At 38.0% G+C, this 13,090-nt stretch overlaps 1 protein-coding gene across 1 annotated transcript in view; it reads left to right on the plus strand.

Moving 5' to 3' along the window:
• The first annotated feature begins 869 nt into the window (after nt 1–869).
• The window catches only part of LOC107712247 (mannosyl-oligosaccharide 1,2-alpha-mannosidase IB-like), a 105,025-nt gene continuing 92,804 nt past the window's right edge, over nt 870–13,090 (plus strand). Inside the window, exons 1-2 of the mRNA XM_016517429.1 lie at nt 870–1,772; nt 4,169–4,632. Of these exons, the coding sequence (XP_016372915.1) occupies nt 4,322–4,632 (311 nt within the window). The 5' untranslated portion in view covers nt 870–1,772; nt 4,169–4,321. The remainder of the gene's footprint in view (nt 1,773–4,168; nt 4,633–13,090) is intronic.

Below are 13,090 nucleotides of genomic sequence, written 5' to 3' on the forward strand. Positions count from 1 at the left end.
TTTGGCAGCTCAAGGACTAAGTCACAGGCTGATCTATTTTTTTTTTTGGCTGCTCAGCACAATGTGAACATGTCCTTTGATAGATCCATGATGTATAAGGGTGCAAACTATTTTAAATTCAACCCCAAGACTGCGTCCTCTGAAGTTTAATGTATATTTGATTATAGTAAATCATTCCTAAGATGATGTCATCTTAGGTTTAACATTTGATTACATGCAAATCATCTTTAAGATTGCTTCACCAAAAATTTACATATATTTAATTGTATGTAAATAATTTCTAAGATTGCAATTAATATTTGCCTCTTATTAATGCTGTAAAACAACATGATCTTTTTGACATTATAAGTAATATATACAATCAATCAGTCAAATGAACCAGAAAATTAACTTTTATATATTTTTCTTTGCAAAAAGTTTACCGTGAGGCAATGCTATTTTAGTATCATTGATATACTACAATAGTTTTTATTTTATTTTATTTTATTTTATTTTAAATTCAACTTTATTTTTATTTTTTTCAGTTTTAATTTTAATTTTATTTAAAGGTATAGTAATTGTATTTGTGTGTTTTTGTCATTTTTATTTTCTTATTTTTATTATGTTTTGTCATATTTGTCTATATAGTTTTAGTTAACTATAGTAACCGTTCAGATATCTAAACAAAACAACTAATGCCTATTTAAAAAAAAAACGTCAAATTGAGCACAGATTGAGTAAAGAAAGCACAAACACAGAAACACAGAAAAACTACGATAAAAAAGACAAAAAGGGGAAAAAATTTACAATAATATTAGGAACCTCTAAAGATGCTTTTTGGTCTCTACTGTCCATAATTGACCGCCATTCATTTTGCGTTGCCTGTCAAGACTCGTACTTGCGCGACGCTCCCTGGTTTTACCAAACGGCAGCTGACTGGATGTTGGAGGACTGAGAGGAGGAGTAGCTGTTGCAGTAACAACATCCTGGATATTGGAGCCTGGCGGCGCACACGGCTACAGAAGTAAAGGAGGAACGAAGACGTAAGGGAGGCGGCGGTGGTAACGTAATCTCAAACGCTTCAGTGTATAGAAGCAGGGACATGAACGTGAACTTGGCAACTTTCAGGCATTAATTGTGGATTTATGGTCTATGGCGCCGATTTATCCCGAGGCACCGACAAGGTGATGCAGCAGCGGCAGGACGGGATCAGTCCGCTACACGGCTGCCAGCTGAATGCCTTTACTGGAGGAAAAAGGCGCAGCACACGTCCAGCGCAGGCCGGCTTGATCTTTTATTAAAATAGGACAGTATGTAGAGAGAATCACCCAGCAGCTGGGAAACACCCGTGGTTTACTTTCATTATTGAATCGGCTCTCGATATCGCTCTCCAGAGACGCTGCCACGGCATCAAGCGGATCAGGCCTGTGCTGAAGTACCGTGCGCGCTTCGCGATATTTACCGTTGAAAGCGCACAAATGTGACGGGAACTTTTATCGTTAACACGCCTAACGAAAGCACCTAGTGCTTGTAACATTGTGTTTACTATCCGCTTGGCCAGTTTTCGTTGTTTACATAGGTTGCGATACTGTTTTGTCTTATCAAACTGTTTTCCCCTATCGATAACAGATCATTGTATTGCTAGTTTAAGATAAACAATACGCCTAACCGGCGGTGAGGGTGGACTCGCCGTTTATCGTGAAGATAACGACTCGACACAAACCGTCTTGCCCCAGAGAAGCTTTTGGATCAAAGCGAGATTCATGGATCAGAATGATAAAAAGACCCTCACGGTATGTGTGCACACTTTTGTTTCATCAATGTAAATGTGAAAAATACTGCGTGATGTTAAAGATAAGACCGGCGTTTTGAGCATGAACCGCTTGATGAGGCGCTGTAATCAAGAGCAAACACTTGTACAGGTGTCACCTTGTCTCACAGCTAAAAGTGTCTCATAGACAGTCTGTGCCGAACTGTATGTTTTTGGTGCATGTTTTGATATAATGGCATTTTATTTCACTCTAGTCTACCTGTGTTTTACCAGGGCGAATCCAAACAAAACCATCAAATAAACAAGATTTAAAATAGTTTTGGGCCATAACGAATACTCGAACGTCCTCATGATAAATATCCTCTTTAAATGTAGACCATTTGTAAGGCTAAATCAAAAGTCCATGTATGTTTTTTATGGGTGGTGTTATAGTATGAAAAAAGGCTAAGATTCCTCTTTCAATCCCTACAATTATTCACACAAGCTGGAGTGCTACACCATACTGCAGGTATCACAGCATTGCTAATATTCTGTAAAACAGAACGACTAGCAGGGTTATTTTTATATTTCAGTATAGAGTAATTAATGTCAAGTAACTAATGTTTCATACAAAATTTGACCAATTAGTATGTTTATTTTCCACCAATGAAACAATAGTACCAAAATAAGTCAGAACACCAAGGCCTGTTATCAAGCAAAAAGACGTAACGCCGAACTGGATCAGTGTATTTTAGTGGAACGGAGCGACACAGATTTCCCCTTCTGGCTCAAAGCCTTTCCCTGTGTTCCCTGATAGCACACGTACATCATGGAGACGTCTATTTGACATCTACATTTGCATCTGCAAGACAGATTTTTTAGAGTGTTTGCTCATATGCAATACATCTATAGGACGTTTCCTATCAGATGCTAAATAAACATTCAGAAGATGTCTTTAAGATGTTTTTGATTTAGAATGTGTGTAAAACTGACTTCTTAGAGACATTTATCAGATGTGTGTGTACACAGCAGATGCTTTCCAGATGAAGCGATCTTTATCAGACATCTTGCAGACGTACGTGTGCTATCTGGGTTCCCTACTATATATAATAGGTGAGAAGCAGTATGTGAACGGAGTAGTATGCCCAAATTCATAGTATTTATTAAACGGTAGAAGAAAAGGACCCATATGACCTACTACTTCCGGTGAGTTTCTAAACTGTGCATCTGATAAATACTTTACTATCCCATAAGGCCACAGGAGAGGAGTTGTGAATGGCAGTGAAGTGACACAACTGTCGCTGGTGGGTCATGTGACAGTGAAAATGTAGAGGATGTAATGTGTCTGTATTTCATTCATACTACCCATATTCATGCTATATAGAACATACTTTTTTAACAATTGCGAAGTAACCTTCATTCAAACCAACCGTAGCACCTACTAGACAGTATGCAATTTCAGACACAGCTACTGTAATCACTGGAATCCAGCTCTATGTTTTCTATTTTTGGCTTGCTAGTGAGAGAAACCCCAGATAGCACACGCACATCTGCAAGATGTCTGTTAAAGATCGCTTCATCTGGAAAGCATCTGCTGTGTACAAACATCTAATAAACATCTCTAAGATGTCAGTTTTACATACATTCTAAATCTTAAACATCTTAAAGACATTTTCTAAACATCTATTTGACGTCTGACAGGAAATGTCATATAGACGTATTTCATATGAGCAAACGCTCTAAAAAATGCGTCTTCCAGATGTAAACATGCATGTCTCCGAGATGTATGTGTGCTATCAGGAACACCATTCAGAGCAAAGTGGTGTCAAAGTAGTATACTAGTATTTGCATAGCACTCGTACTATTTTTGCGGTATCTATTACTGCCTTCAAGTGCACTTGGGAACCTCCAAATTTGGCTTCCATTTTTGTGACATGCCACACATTCAAGTTGGAAACAAAACACCCAAATAACTACGTCTTATGATGTATAAATAAATACATCTTTAACTTATTTATGCATGGTATCACAACTGAATGTTAAGCAAACCATGAAAGTTGAGTGCTTGACACATGGATACAGACATATATTTGTATATTGACATGCCCCTTCCAATGTCTGTCAACTTGGCGACACGTTTATCATCTGTACTTGTGTGCTTGGAACTCGTAATTAGGGTATTTCCAACTCTACTTGAAAAGCGTATATTATATTAGAGAAATATTAGACCAATTTACTTCTAATAACTGAAATGACTACTAAACCCAGAGAATCATATTTGGAGGACTGGAGCTACCTGTTGTCTAATAAAAATTTAGACTCATGTTCTTTCTGCTGTTTAACATAATTGCCATGGAAACTGAAGTTCATTTTTAATGGCAAGCTTCTGTTGAATGCCTCGTGATAGTCGGTGTCTGAAAATGTCTTTTTTGTTTTCAGAACAAGTGGAAACAGTTGTGATCTACAGGACAACTCCATTTCTAAGAGATAAGCAGACATTTGGCAGTAAAGCTCCGCAATGAGATAATAGTGTGGCTTACACAAAAACGACCTTGACACTTATCCCACCATATTTCAGTTCATCATCAAAATATGACCACACCGGCTCTATTGCCACTATCGGGACGTAGGATACCTACCCTCTCGCCAGGTGCCTCCTCATTCCCCCATCACAGAGCCACCTTACGGCTCTCAGAGAAGTTCATCCTCCTCCTCATCCTCAGTGCCTTCATCACCTTGTGCTTCGGAGCATTTTTCTTCCTTCCAGACAATTCCAAACACAAGCGCTTTGACTTTGGTTTGGAGGACGTGTTGATACCGCACATCGAGTCAGAGAAGGAGGCAAGGCACAGCAGCAGACAGGTCATTCATGGCGTGGGAGGTCATGACGAGCATCGGCACAGGTGAGAGCTCAGAGATGGCTTCATCTCCTCAACAACTCCATGTGTTTTCATGTTTGTGTGTATAGGTCAGGGCTTCTCAACCGTGGCCCTCGAGGTCCACTTTCCTGCAGAGTTTAGCTCCAATACTAACCAAACACACCTGAACAAGCTAATCAAGGTTAACAGGATTACTAGAAAGTTATTGGCAGATGAGTTTGATCAAGGTCGGAGCTAATGGTGCATTCCATTTGTACTCGTAAGTCAGAAATTCCGAGTTCCCAGTAGGAACTTTTAACTGAAATGCCCCCTCAAGTTGGAATTTTTGTAACAATTCTGACTTTAGAATCCAGTATGGCTTCTCAGAGCATCAACAGAAGTGAAACAGTAGTAATATATTGCATTTCTGTTTGTCTGTGTCTAAATAAACTAAATGGTGCACACAGTTCTGCCCAACCTCTATCTGTGGACATGATACTTTGATGCTATCTGTACAAAATACCATCTTTTAATGTGTTTTTATTGACTGGTATTGCTATTAATGGACACGTCCATCTTGGTTTTCAAACTTGTGTACTGGAACATTGTCAACTCGGTTGTGACATCATTTCCAGTTCTGACATCTGAGGCAAATGGAGCGTAGCAGAAACTCTGCAGGGAGGTGGACCTTGAGGGTTACAGTTGAGAACCCCTGGAATAGGTGGTATATTGTCGTTACTGTGATGATTTATTCAGAAAACAAACTGAACTGCTTTCCTGTACTGGTTTAAATGCTCATCATGTCATCAAAACAATTTAACTGCATGGTACTCATATAACTGATATGTTAATATTTACATACCAAACACATTAAAGTCAAATTGACTTGTTATTGGTAAACAGTTTAGCTTCAAGACTTTTACGTTTTCTAGTGGTAGAGGATATTCAATGAAAAAATTGTAGGTCTTGATTTTAATGCATCAGGAATTCATTGGACTATAAAAAGTGAGTTTTACAAACCAGAATGGAGTGAGACCTGAATGTAGGTTGCAAAAATGATGCTTAAAATGATCACTGTTGGCTGTTGGTGAACATTATCCAATAGCCTGTGTGCCCGATGTGACATCAGGGGGGATGAAGTCATTGAAAGATTGTGAAATGTTGTCTTTCTGTTAATACTATTAATCTTACCATGTAATTGGAAAGTCGCATACCACAAGGTGTTTCATGGCTATTTAGCACACATGTAGGTGTGAGCTCTGTGACTGGGCTGTTTCAGATGACCTCTGAAAGCTTTTTCATGCCCCAATCTATGACCGCGAACAGTGATTCTGAGCCTGAAATCTTTGGGAATATATATTTTTTTATTAGGCATAAAATTCAAAAGTGTTCCAAGATCATTTTGGAAAACCATATGTTAACCACAAGGCAGAGAGCCTCAGTACTCCTACACACAAACAGACACTCCCTTCACTGTTTTCTAAGAAAATAGAGAGAAATCAGATCTTTATACTTTCTGTTATTCTGAGATTGATGTTTTTGCCTTCTTGTTTTGCCCCTAGCAATACTTCCAAGATTTTTAAAGGCTTTTCTTTCATACTTGAGACGGTTGTAGCCACCCAGTCAGTGGTTCAGCTCTCGGTTTCTTTCTTCAGCTGTGGACCACAATCCATTGAGAGTTTAAGTGAACTTCAGTGAAAAAGCGTTTTCTGCTGCTTTGTTGTTACTAAGGGTTGTTTCTGCCTTCGCCATTGAGCTGTGGCTTGTTCTGCCTGTCTTAAGTATCAAGAACCATTTATGCAGCCTTTTATATTTAGAAAAGATTTTAAACCAAGTGAGTTTTGAATGCAACTCCCAAAAAAAGAAAGTTTGTATTTTGGTAATGAATTTGCACTCTTAGATTGCTTGAAAATTGCATTACTTTTTCCCAGCGCAACATAAGATGAGTTATCAAAATCTCAGAGCATATCTTTTCCATGTAAAAAAAAAAAAAATGCATTCATAGCTTTAAATCATGCAGTTTTTCCCCACATTTTTTAAATATGATCTCTTTTGTGAAATATGAAACATTTGAATTAAAAGTAGGAAGGTTTTTTTTGGTCACCCAACCTTTCACTGCCTATGGAAATGTGTGGCAAATGACTTTGTCTCAGCTAGGCATTAATGTGACCGAGGATCATCTTGAAATTATGCCGGCTGGACTGAACTCAGCCTCTTAAAGGGGACATAACACACCGTTTCCAATCTCATGTTAATCTTGAGTACCTATATACAGGTGCATCACAATAAATTAGAATGTCGTGGAAAAGTTCATTTATTTCAGTAATTCAACTCAAATTGTGAAACTCGTGTATTAAATAAATTCAATGCACACAGACTGAAGTAGTTTAAGTCTTTGGTTCTTTTAATTGTGATGATTTTGGCTCACATTTAACAAAAACCCACCAATTAACTATCTCAACAAATTAGAATACTTCATAAGAACTTCATACTTCAATAAAAAAAACATTTTTAGTGAATAGTTGGCCTTATTGCATTCTTCATATTTCCGAAGAGTCTTTTGTTTTTTCAGAATTATAAAAGAAAGATACAGCTTTACGCTTCTCTTTGAGAACAGCCGATCTCCTGGAGGCATGCCATGGGCGGAGCTAAAGAGTCATGAGCCCTTACGCACCGATTGCCAACAAAACACAGAAATTTGATGCAGTTTTACTTACTGCAGTTCTGACTCCTGACCAGGATCTTTTATCGCGGGGACCGCTCCATCTTTCATTATCAAACGATGTGCAAATCCAGCGTTTAACTGGGCCTTGTTTATAAAACATTTGTCACTGAAATGACGGGAACAAACAAACACACTTCTTTAAGCACATGAAAATGCGCTCTGTTACTAGGAGACACTTGACAAATGAAAACATGTGTTCTAAAATTGACTGAAAATATCAAACATGTTTGATCTCCTCCGACTGGATGGAATCATAATCTGAAGCCTGTAAACGTCCTGAGTCTGTGACCATCATACACTACGTGATTTTCTATGGAATCTGTCAACTCAAATCTGCAGACCGGCTCTGACTTTCGGCAACTAGTGTCAAATTCTCCAGACTGTAAATCGGTGGGAAATCGGGGCAAAAATCATGTTTTTCAGTGTTCAGGATGATCACGTGATTCATCTTCAGCTATCATTGCTGTGCTGTTTAATGTGATGCTGTGTACATATAGCATATCTCATCATGACTGTATATATTTAGCTTTGTGTGTTCCCTGCATTGTAGATGGGCCTGGTATTATAGAGTTAGTTGCATTTATTTATCATGCTTAGCAAATCCTTGGATGGCATAGTCATATTCCATGCTCCATTTTCCCCATCAGGCAAGCGTAATGGTAATAAATGGGCATTCATGCTTGCATACAGGCAGGTTCATATTCCCTGTACTGTTATCATCATGAAACTTTCATTTAGCTTGACTTTCACACAGGCACATACAACAGCAGTTTTGACACGTCAGTCATGAGGTATTGTCTTAAGCCCTATTCGCACGTGATTAGTATTATCTGGGGACCTTGTGTGATTTTGAAATTACCCCCCCACATCTGAATTTCGTGTGGTGCATTCGCACGGGATTGTGATTTACCGGAAAAGGATAAAAGAGAAAGATGTAGGCTATTTTTACATTTTAGAGCTCGGCATAACTAGAAAAATGTATATTCGTAAAATGTATGATATTTTGTTAAAAAATTGTTAATGGGGGTGAATAAGAAAATAAGAAATATATTGTCTGTATCTGTGTTTTTAGGCTAATTATAATGCTTGTTTTATTTTAAATCATTTTAAATTATCTTGAGGACCCCATTTGGAAACCACTGGTGTAATTGGAAACTGATGTGCAGAAATGATTTTTACGTTTTTATCTCCACAATAAATATTGCAATTATTTATTGTGGAATAAATAACAATAAATTATTTATTTATTGTTAACCATTGCTGCTCACCTTTGGCTTTCTCACTTGGGGGCTGTGAGACAGTTTGTCACATTATTGCTTTGTACCAGCACGTATTGTGCTTTACAAATAACTGATTATTCAGATAGATCCCCTTGGTTTCATAGAACAGTGTGTTCTGTTTGTGTATGGTCATTACTTTCTATCATGAAGTTGGCCACTGCATCATCATTCCAGAAACTATGTAATGCTCCATCTGTATTTGGCCAAACTGCAAGTCAGTTTTGCTAAATCTGAAAAAGCAGAGTCACAGTTGTACCTGAACAATGATTCATGCTTATTGAACCTGCTTCCCACATCTGCTTTCACTCATGACCCAAAGAGCTCATCCTGGCCATGAGCTCTGAAGCCAAACACAAGCTCTCTGTCTGATCTGCCTCTTACACCCGGGGGCACTGTGATCTGCGCCAGCCCGTGTCCTGTTATCCCTGTCAGTGTGCCATGCTAGAGCGGCCTATACCCATGTTTACCTGGGCCTGCTCATTGTTGGTTTTCACCAGTCCACCAGTGTGATTAGTACCAGACTGGAAGTTATTCTTTGGTAGTTGGCATTTATTCTTTGTCTTTGATGCTGTTTAAATTGGGGTAACTCAAACATTTGTTTAGAAAAGTACAATTATTAACATCTGTGATTTTAATTACTGGTTGGGGTGGAATTGGGATTTTTTTTATTACTAAGGCGATTATTACTAAGAACTATTTTCTATTTTTGAATATATTTTGTAAAAAGTATTCTTGTGATGGCAAATCGTTCAAAAATATTCAGCAGCCATTATTCCAGTTTTAAGTATCACATGATCCTTCGGAAGTCATTCTAATATGCTGATTTGTAGTTATATTTATAAATATATTGCCGGTATACACTGCATTGTCGGTGCAGTGGCCATTTTCTTCTCTTTTTTTTTTTTCTAACGTCAGATGGGATGCCTGCAGGCAGTGCATGAACCTCTAACTGTTATTTTACCCATAAAGCTGCAAAGAGGTCAGAATCCATAATGAAGGGGCATAAGGCAGATTTGCGCACAATGGAAAATTAGCTTTAGCTACGGTATCCAGTAAAGTTCAAAAGAAATGAGAAGCATTGTGAAAAATATCTACACTATACAGTCATTCATAACTGGATTGGATTAGATTTCTCAAAGGATGGAGCGAGTTAACCAAACAACTCTGTAATATTTACAGAGCTCGCATAAGAAAAAAGAGCCGTATTTGATTCAGACAGGACTGGTCTGGTCAGGACTGGACGTTCCGGTTTTGAGTCTATCATTTCATTTGGTCTCTCAAGGAATCCCCTCTTGATCAGTAGAGTAGTGTAAACTTCCCCATGCGGTTGACCTGTCCAGTTGTGGAAGATTAGTAGACGTGGCTCATGTACTCTGAGTAAGTGTGTCACTGTGGTAGGCTGATGGAACAGATGCCCTGTGACTCGCGCTAATTGAGTTAGTGCTCACACCTGCCAACCTTACATGGGCTCAAGGTGCCTCTGAAAGTGAGAAAGTGCTCGGCTGGAGCTAAACCCAGACCCTTTCTCCAAAACCTGACAGTTTATTTTTCAATTTAGTTCTCTAGATGTGCTGATACTTTAAAAAAAAGAGATTTGATCCGGGTGAAAAATTTACCTGCTCCTGTCAAAGCTTAAGTAAGAGGCAGATTCATTTGTAATGTCTGAACTCAAGCACTTTATTCGAGATGGGTGTCTTTAAGAGCAGGGAAACAGACAAAGACTTGTTCACATCATAATGTGCTGCTCAAAAAAGTGATAATGGAATTATTATTGCAGAAAACATCATTTAGTTTCATTGCAGTTAGAGGTAATAGAAAAATGCAAATGAAGGGGGCAGCTGTTGTGACTGAGCAAAAAAAAACAAACAAAAAAGAAACTGCAGCTCAGATTTAACCAATGGTCTGCAGAGCTAAATCATTGGTTAAAATTATTCTCATAATTAGCGCTGGGTATCATTCTAAAATTTTCGATACCGATACCTTGACTTCAATACACTTTTTTTCAATACCAATTTTATTAAATACATTTTAACAAAATTACATTACACATTAAGTAAAAAAACATTGGTTTTAATTTTTGAGCTTGTTGATGTTTTTACAGACTCAAAGTCTCATCTCCTGAGCCACTGCACAAAGGAACCGAATGCAGAGGCGGACAGTAACTAAGTACATTTACTTGAGTATTGTACTTAAGTACACTTTTGAGTATCTGTACTTTACTTGAGTATTATTTTGTCTGGGAATTTATGACTTTAACTTCACTACATTTGAAAGACAAATATTGTACTTTTCACTCCACTACATTTCTATCAAGGTCCTCGAAGTAGAAAGTCGTTACTATGTAGCAGCTTTGAAAGTCAGTGGGTGATTTTTTTCTTCTCTAAAACGTGACTTTCTTTTTTTCAGACAGTTTATCAGTAATCACTCTTGGGGCTACATCAAGTGATTTCCCAGCATTTTTTGAGCACTGACCAGTGATTTTTTTTCTTCCTTATCATTCTGTATTTACAGGATTTCACTGTCCACTCTGTTCAAATGTGGATGAATGGCTACACATAGATGTGTGCACACACTGTCAGAGCTGTGTGAGATCACTACCCTCCTGCTTTTGTGGGGGTGGGTAGGGGTGTTAAATAATGTATTTTTTCCCCATAGGTTTTTAACGTTCTAAAAGCTCTTTATTCCAAATAAAAGCTCTTTATTCCAAATATACTACAAGCTAGTCAGTGTATTCAGCAGGTGTAATGTTCTAAGTTGCTTCAGAAGTATTGCAAGTATTACGTACAACAATAAAAAATATGTGCATTGACATAAAAAAGGAAATTTACTTTTGGTACTTAAGTACTTTTAAAAGCAAGTACTTCTGTACTTTTACTTAAGTAAAAATCTGTCTTTACAACTTTTACTTGCAATGGAGTAATATTTGACCAGCAGTATCTGTACTTTCACTCAAGTAATGGAGTTGAGTACTTTGTCCGCCTCTGACCAAATGTAACCAACACAATAAATCAGTGCAAATAGTTTTAATAAAGTTTCCACATCTTTTACTCTACGTTTATACTAGACTAGTGCGTTTTCATTTTAAAACGCATAGCTCAGACAGAATCATCATTTCCATTCATTTTCCACTGATTTACTGATGAGCATTAGCTGCTTCCATTGCTGTCTGCCTGTGTTTTCTCTTCCACGATCGCTGTTCTGACTCAGAGGAAGCTCATTCGCTGCTCATATGTCAATCATATTACGCGTTCACATCCCACCCTGTCTCCGATGACGAACGTCCATGTCACTTCCGCGTTCAGTTCTGTACAGAAGAAACCCAGGAAAACATTTCTACGGATGAAACATGAAGCTAATAAACACGCGATTACGACAGTATATGATTTGTATGTGATCTTCATGAGATTCTGCCTGTTTTTATAACAATACAGGGTGTTTACACGAGAAATGCTAAGCAGGTGTAGCGATTAGTTTGATATATAAGGCTACAAATAACATATTTCAGCAACATTATATGGCCAAAACCCACAGTAGATTACAATCAGAAGTTATTACAAACACTCGATGGTGGTTTAATTGAGTTTTGAGTAAAAGCGTAGTATAAATCTTATAAATCGTCTTATGTACAGTGTGCATGAATGGTCACATGACATGCGTTTTCGGTCATATGTAGTGTGGATGCAGATCTTTTTTGAAACGCAGTGGAAATGCCAGTGTGGACGAGAATCGGTTTTATTTTAAAACGATAATGCACTAGTGTAAACGTAGCCTTACATCTATGGGGGTCTGATGCTTACACCCTACAGCCTCACGTGTGAGCCATGTCTCTGGGCATAACTGGTGTAAACTAGTATTTTTTCCTAATGCCTCGCCAGAGACAATCACCAGCACTTGATTTAGGCACATCATTGGCTCAATTCGGTGAGTGCCTAAAAAGTGTATGTATGCATGTGTGTATATATATATGTGTGTATCACCAGCAAAGTCACGATACGATACATATCACGATACAGAGGCCACGATACGATGCATATTACGATACGGGACTGCACTGAATTTCACCTCAGCAGAATTTGGTAAAACAGCTGTTTATTGCATACTATAGGGCCATTGCTATATTGGCAGAACAGGCACTTGACCTCTGCATTATGAAGGGCCTCTATAACTGTACCACAGTACAATATAGGTAATGGCATATGTTTCATGTTTACATTGTGCACTCCCCACCAATTAGAAGTTCTAAACTAATGCGCTGTCTTCACTGTATCTCACGCGCACGTTTAAGCAATTTTATCAATAAAACGGCATAATCGCTGAAGAACTACATGATCTTTCTCAACAAGGAGCTGGTAACATCGTAGTTTCTAAAGCAATTAAAGCCATAGCTTTATTGTTAATAGAGAAACGCAGCAAAACGGTGGTAATTCATACATACACAACCTCTCTCTCTCTCTGTGTCGTAAATGAACAGTTGATGAATCACACTTTTCTGAGAATA

This window comes from Sinocyclocheilus rhinocerous, unplaced genomic scaffold (assembly GCF_001515625.1).
Source record: "Sinocyclocheilus rhinocerous isolate Xijiao unplaced genomic scaffold, SAMN03320098_v1.1 scaffold2583, whole genome shotgun sequence".
NCBI lineage: Eukaryota > Metazoa > Chordata > Actinopteri > Cypriniformes > Cyprinidae > Sinocyclocheilus > Sinocyclocheilus rhinocerous.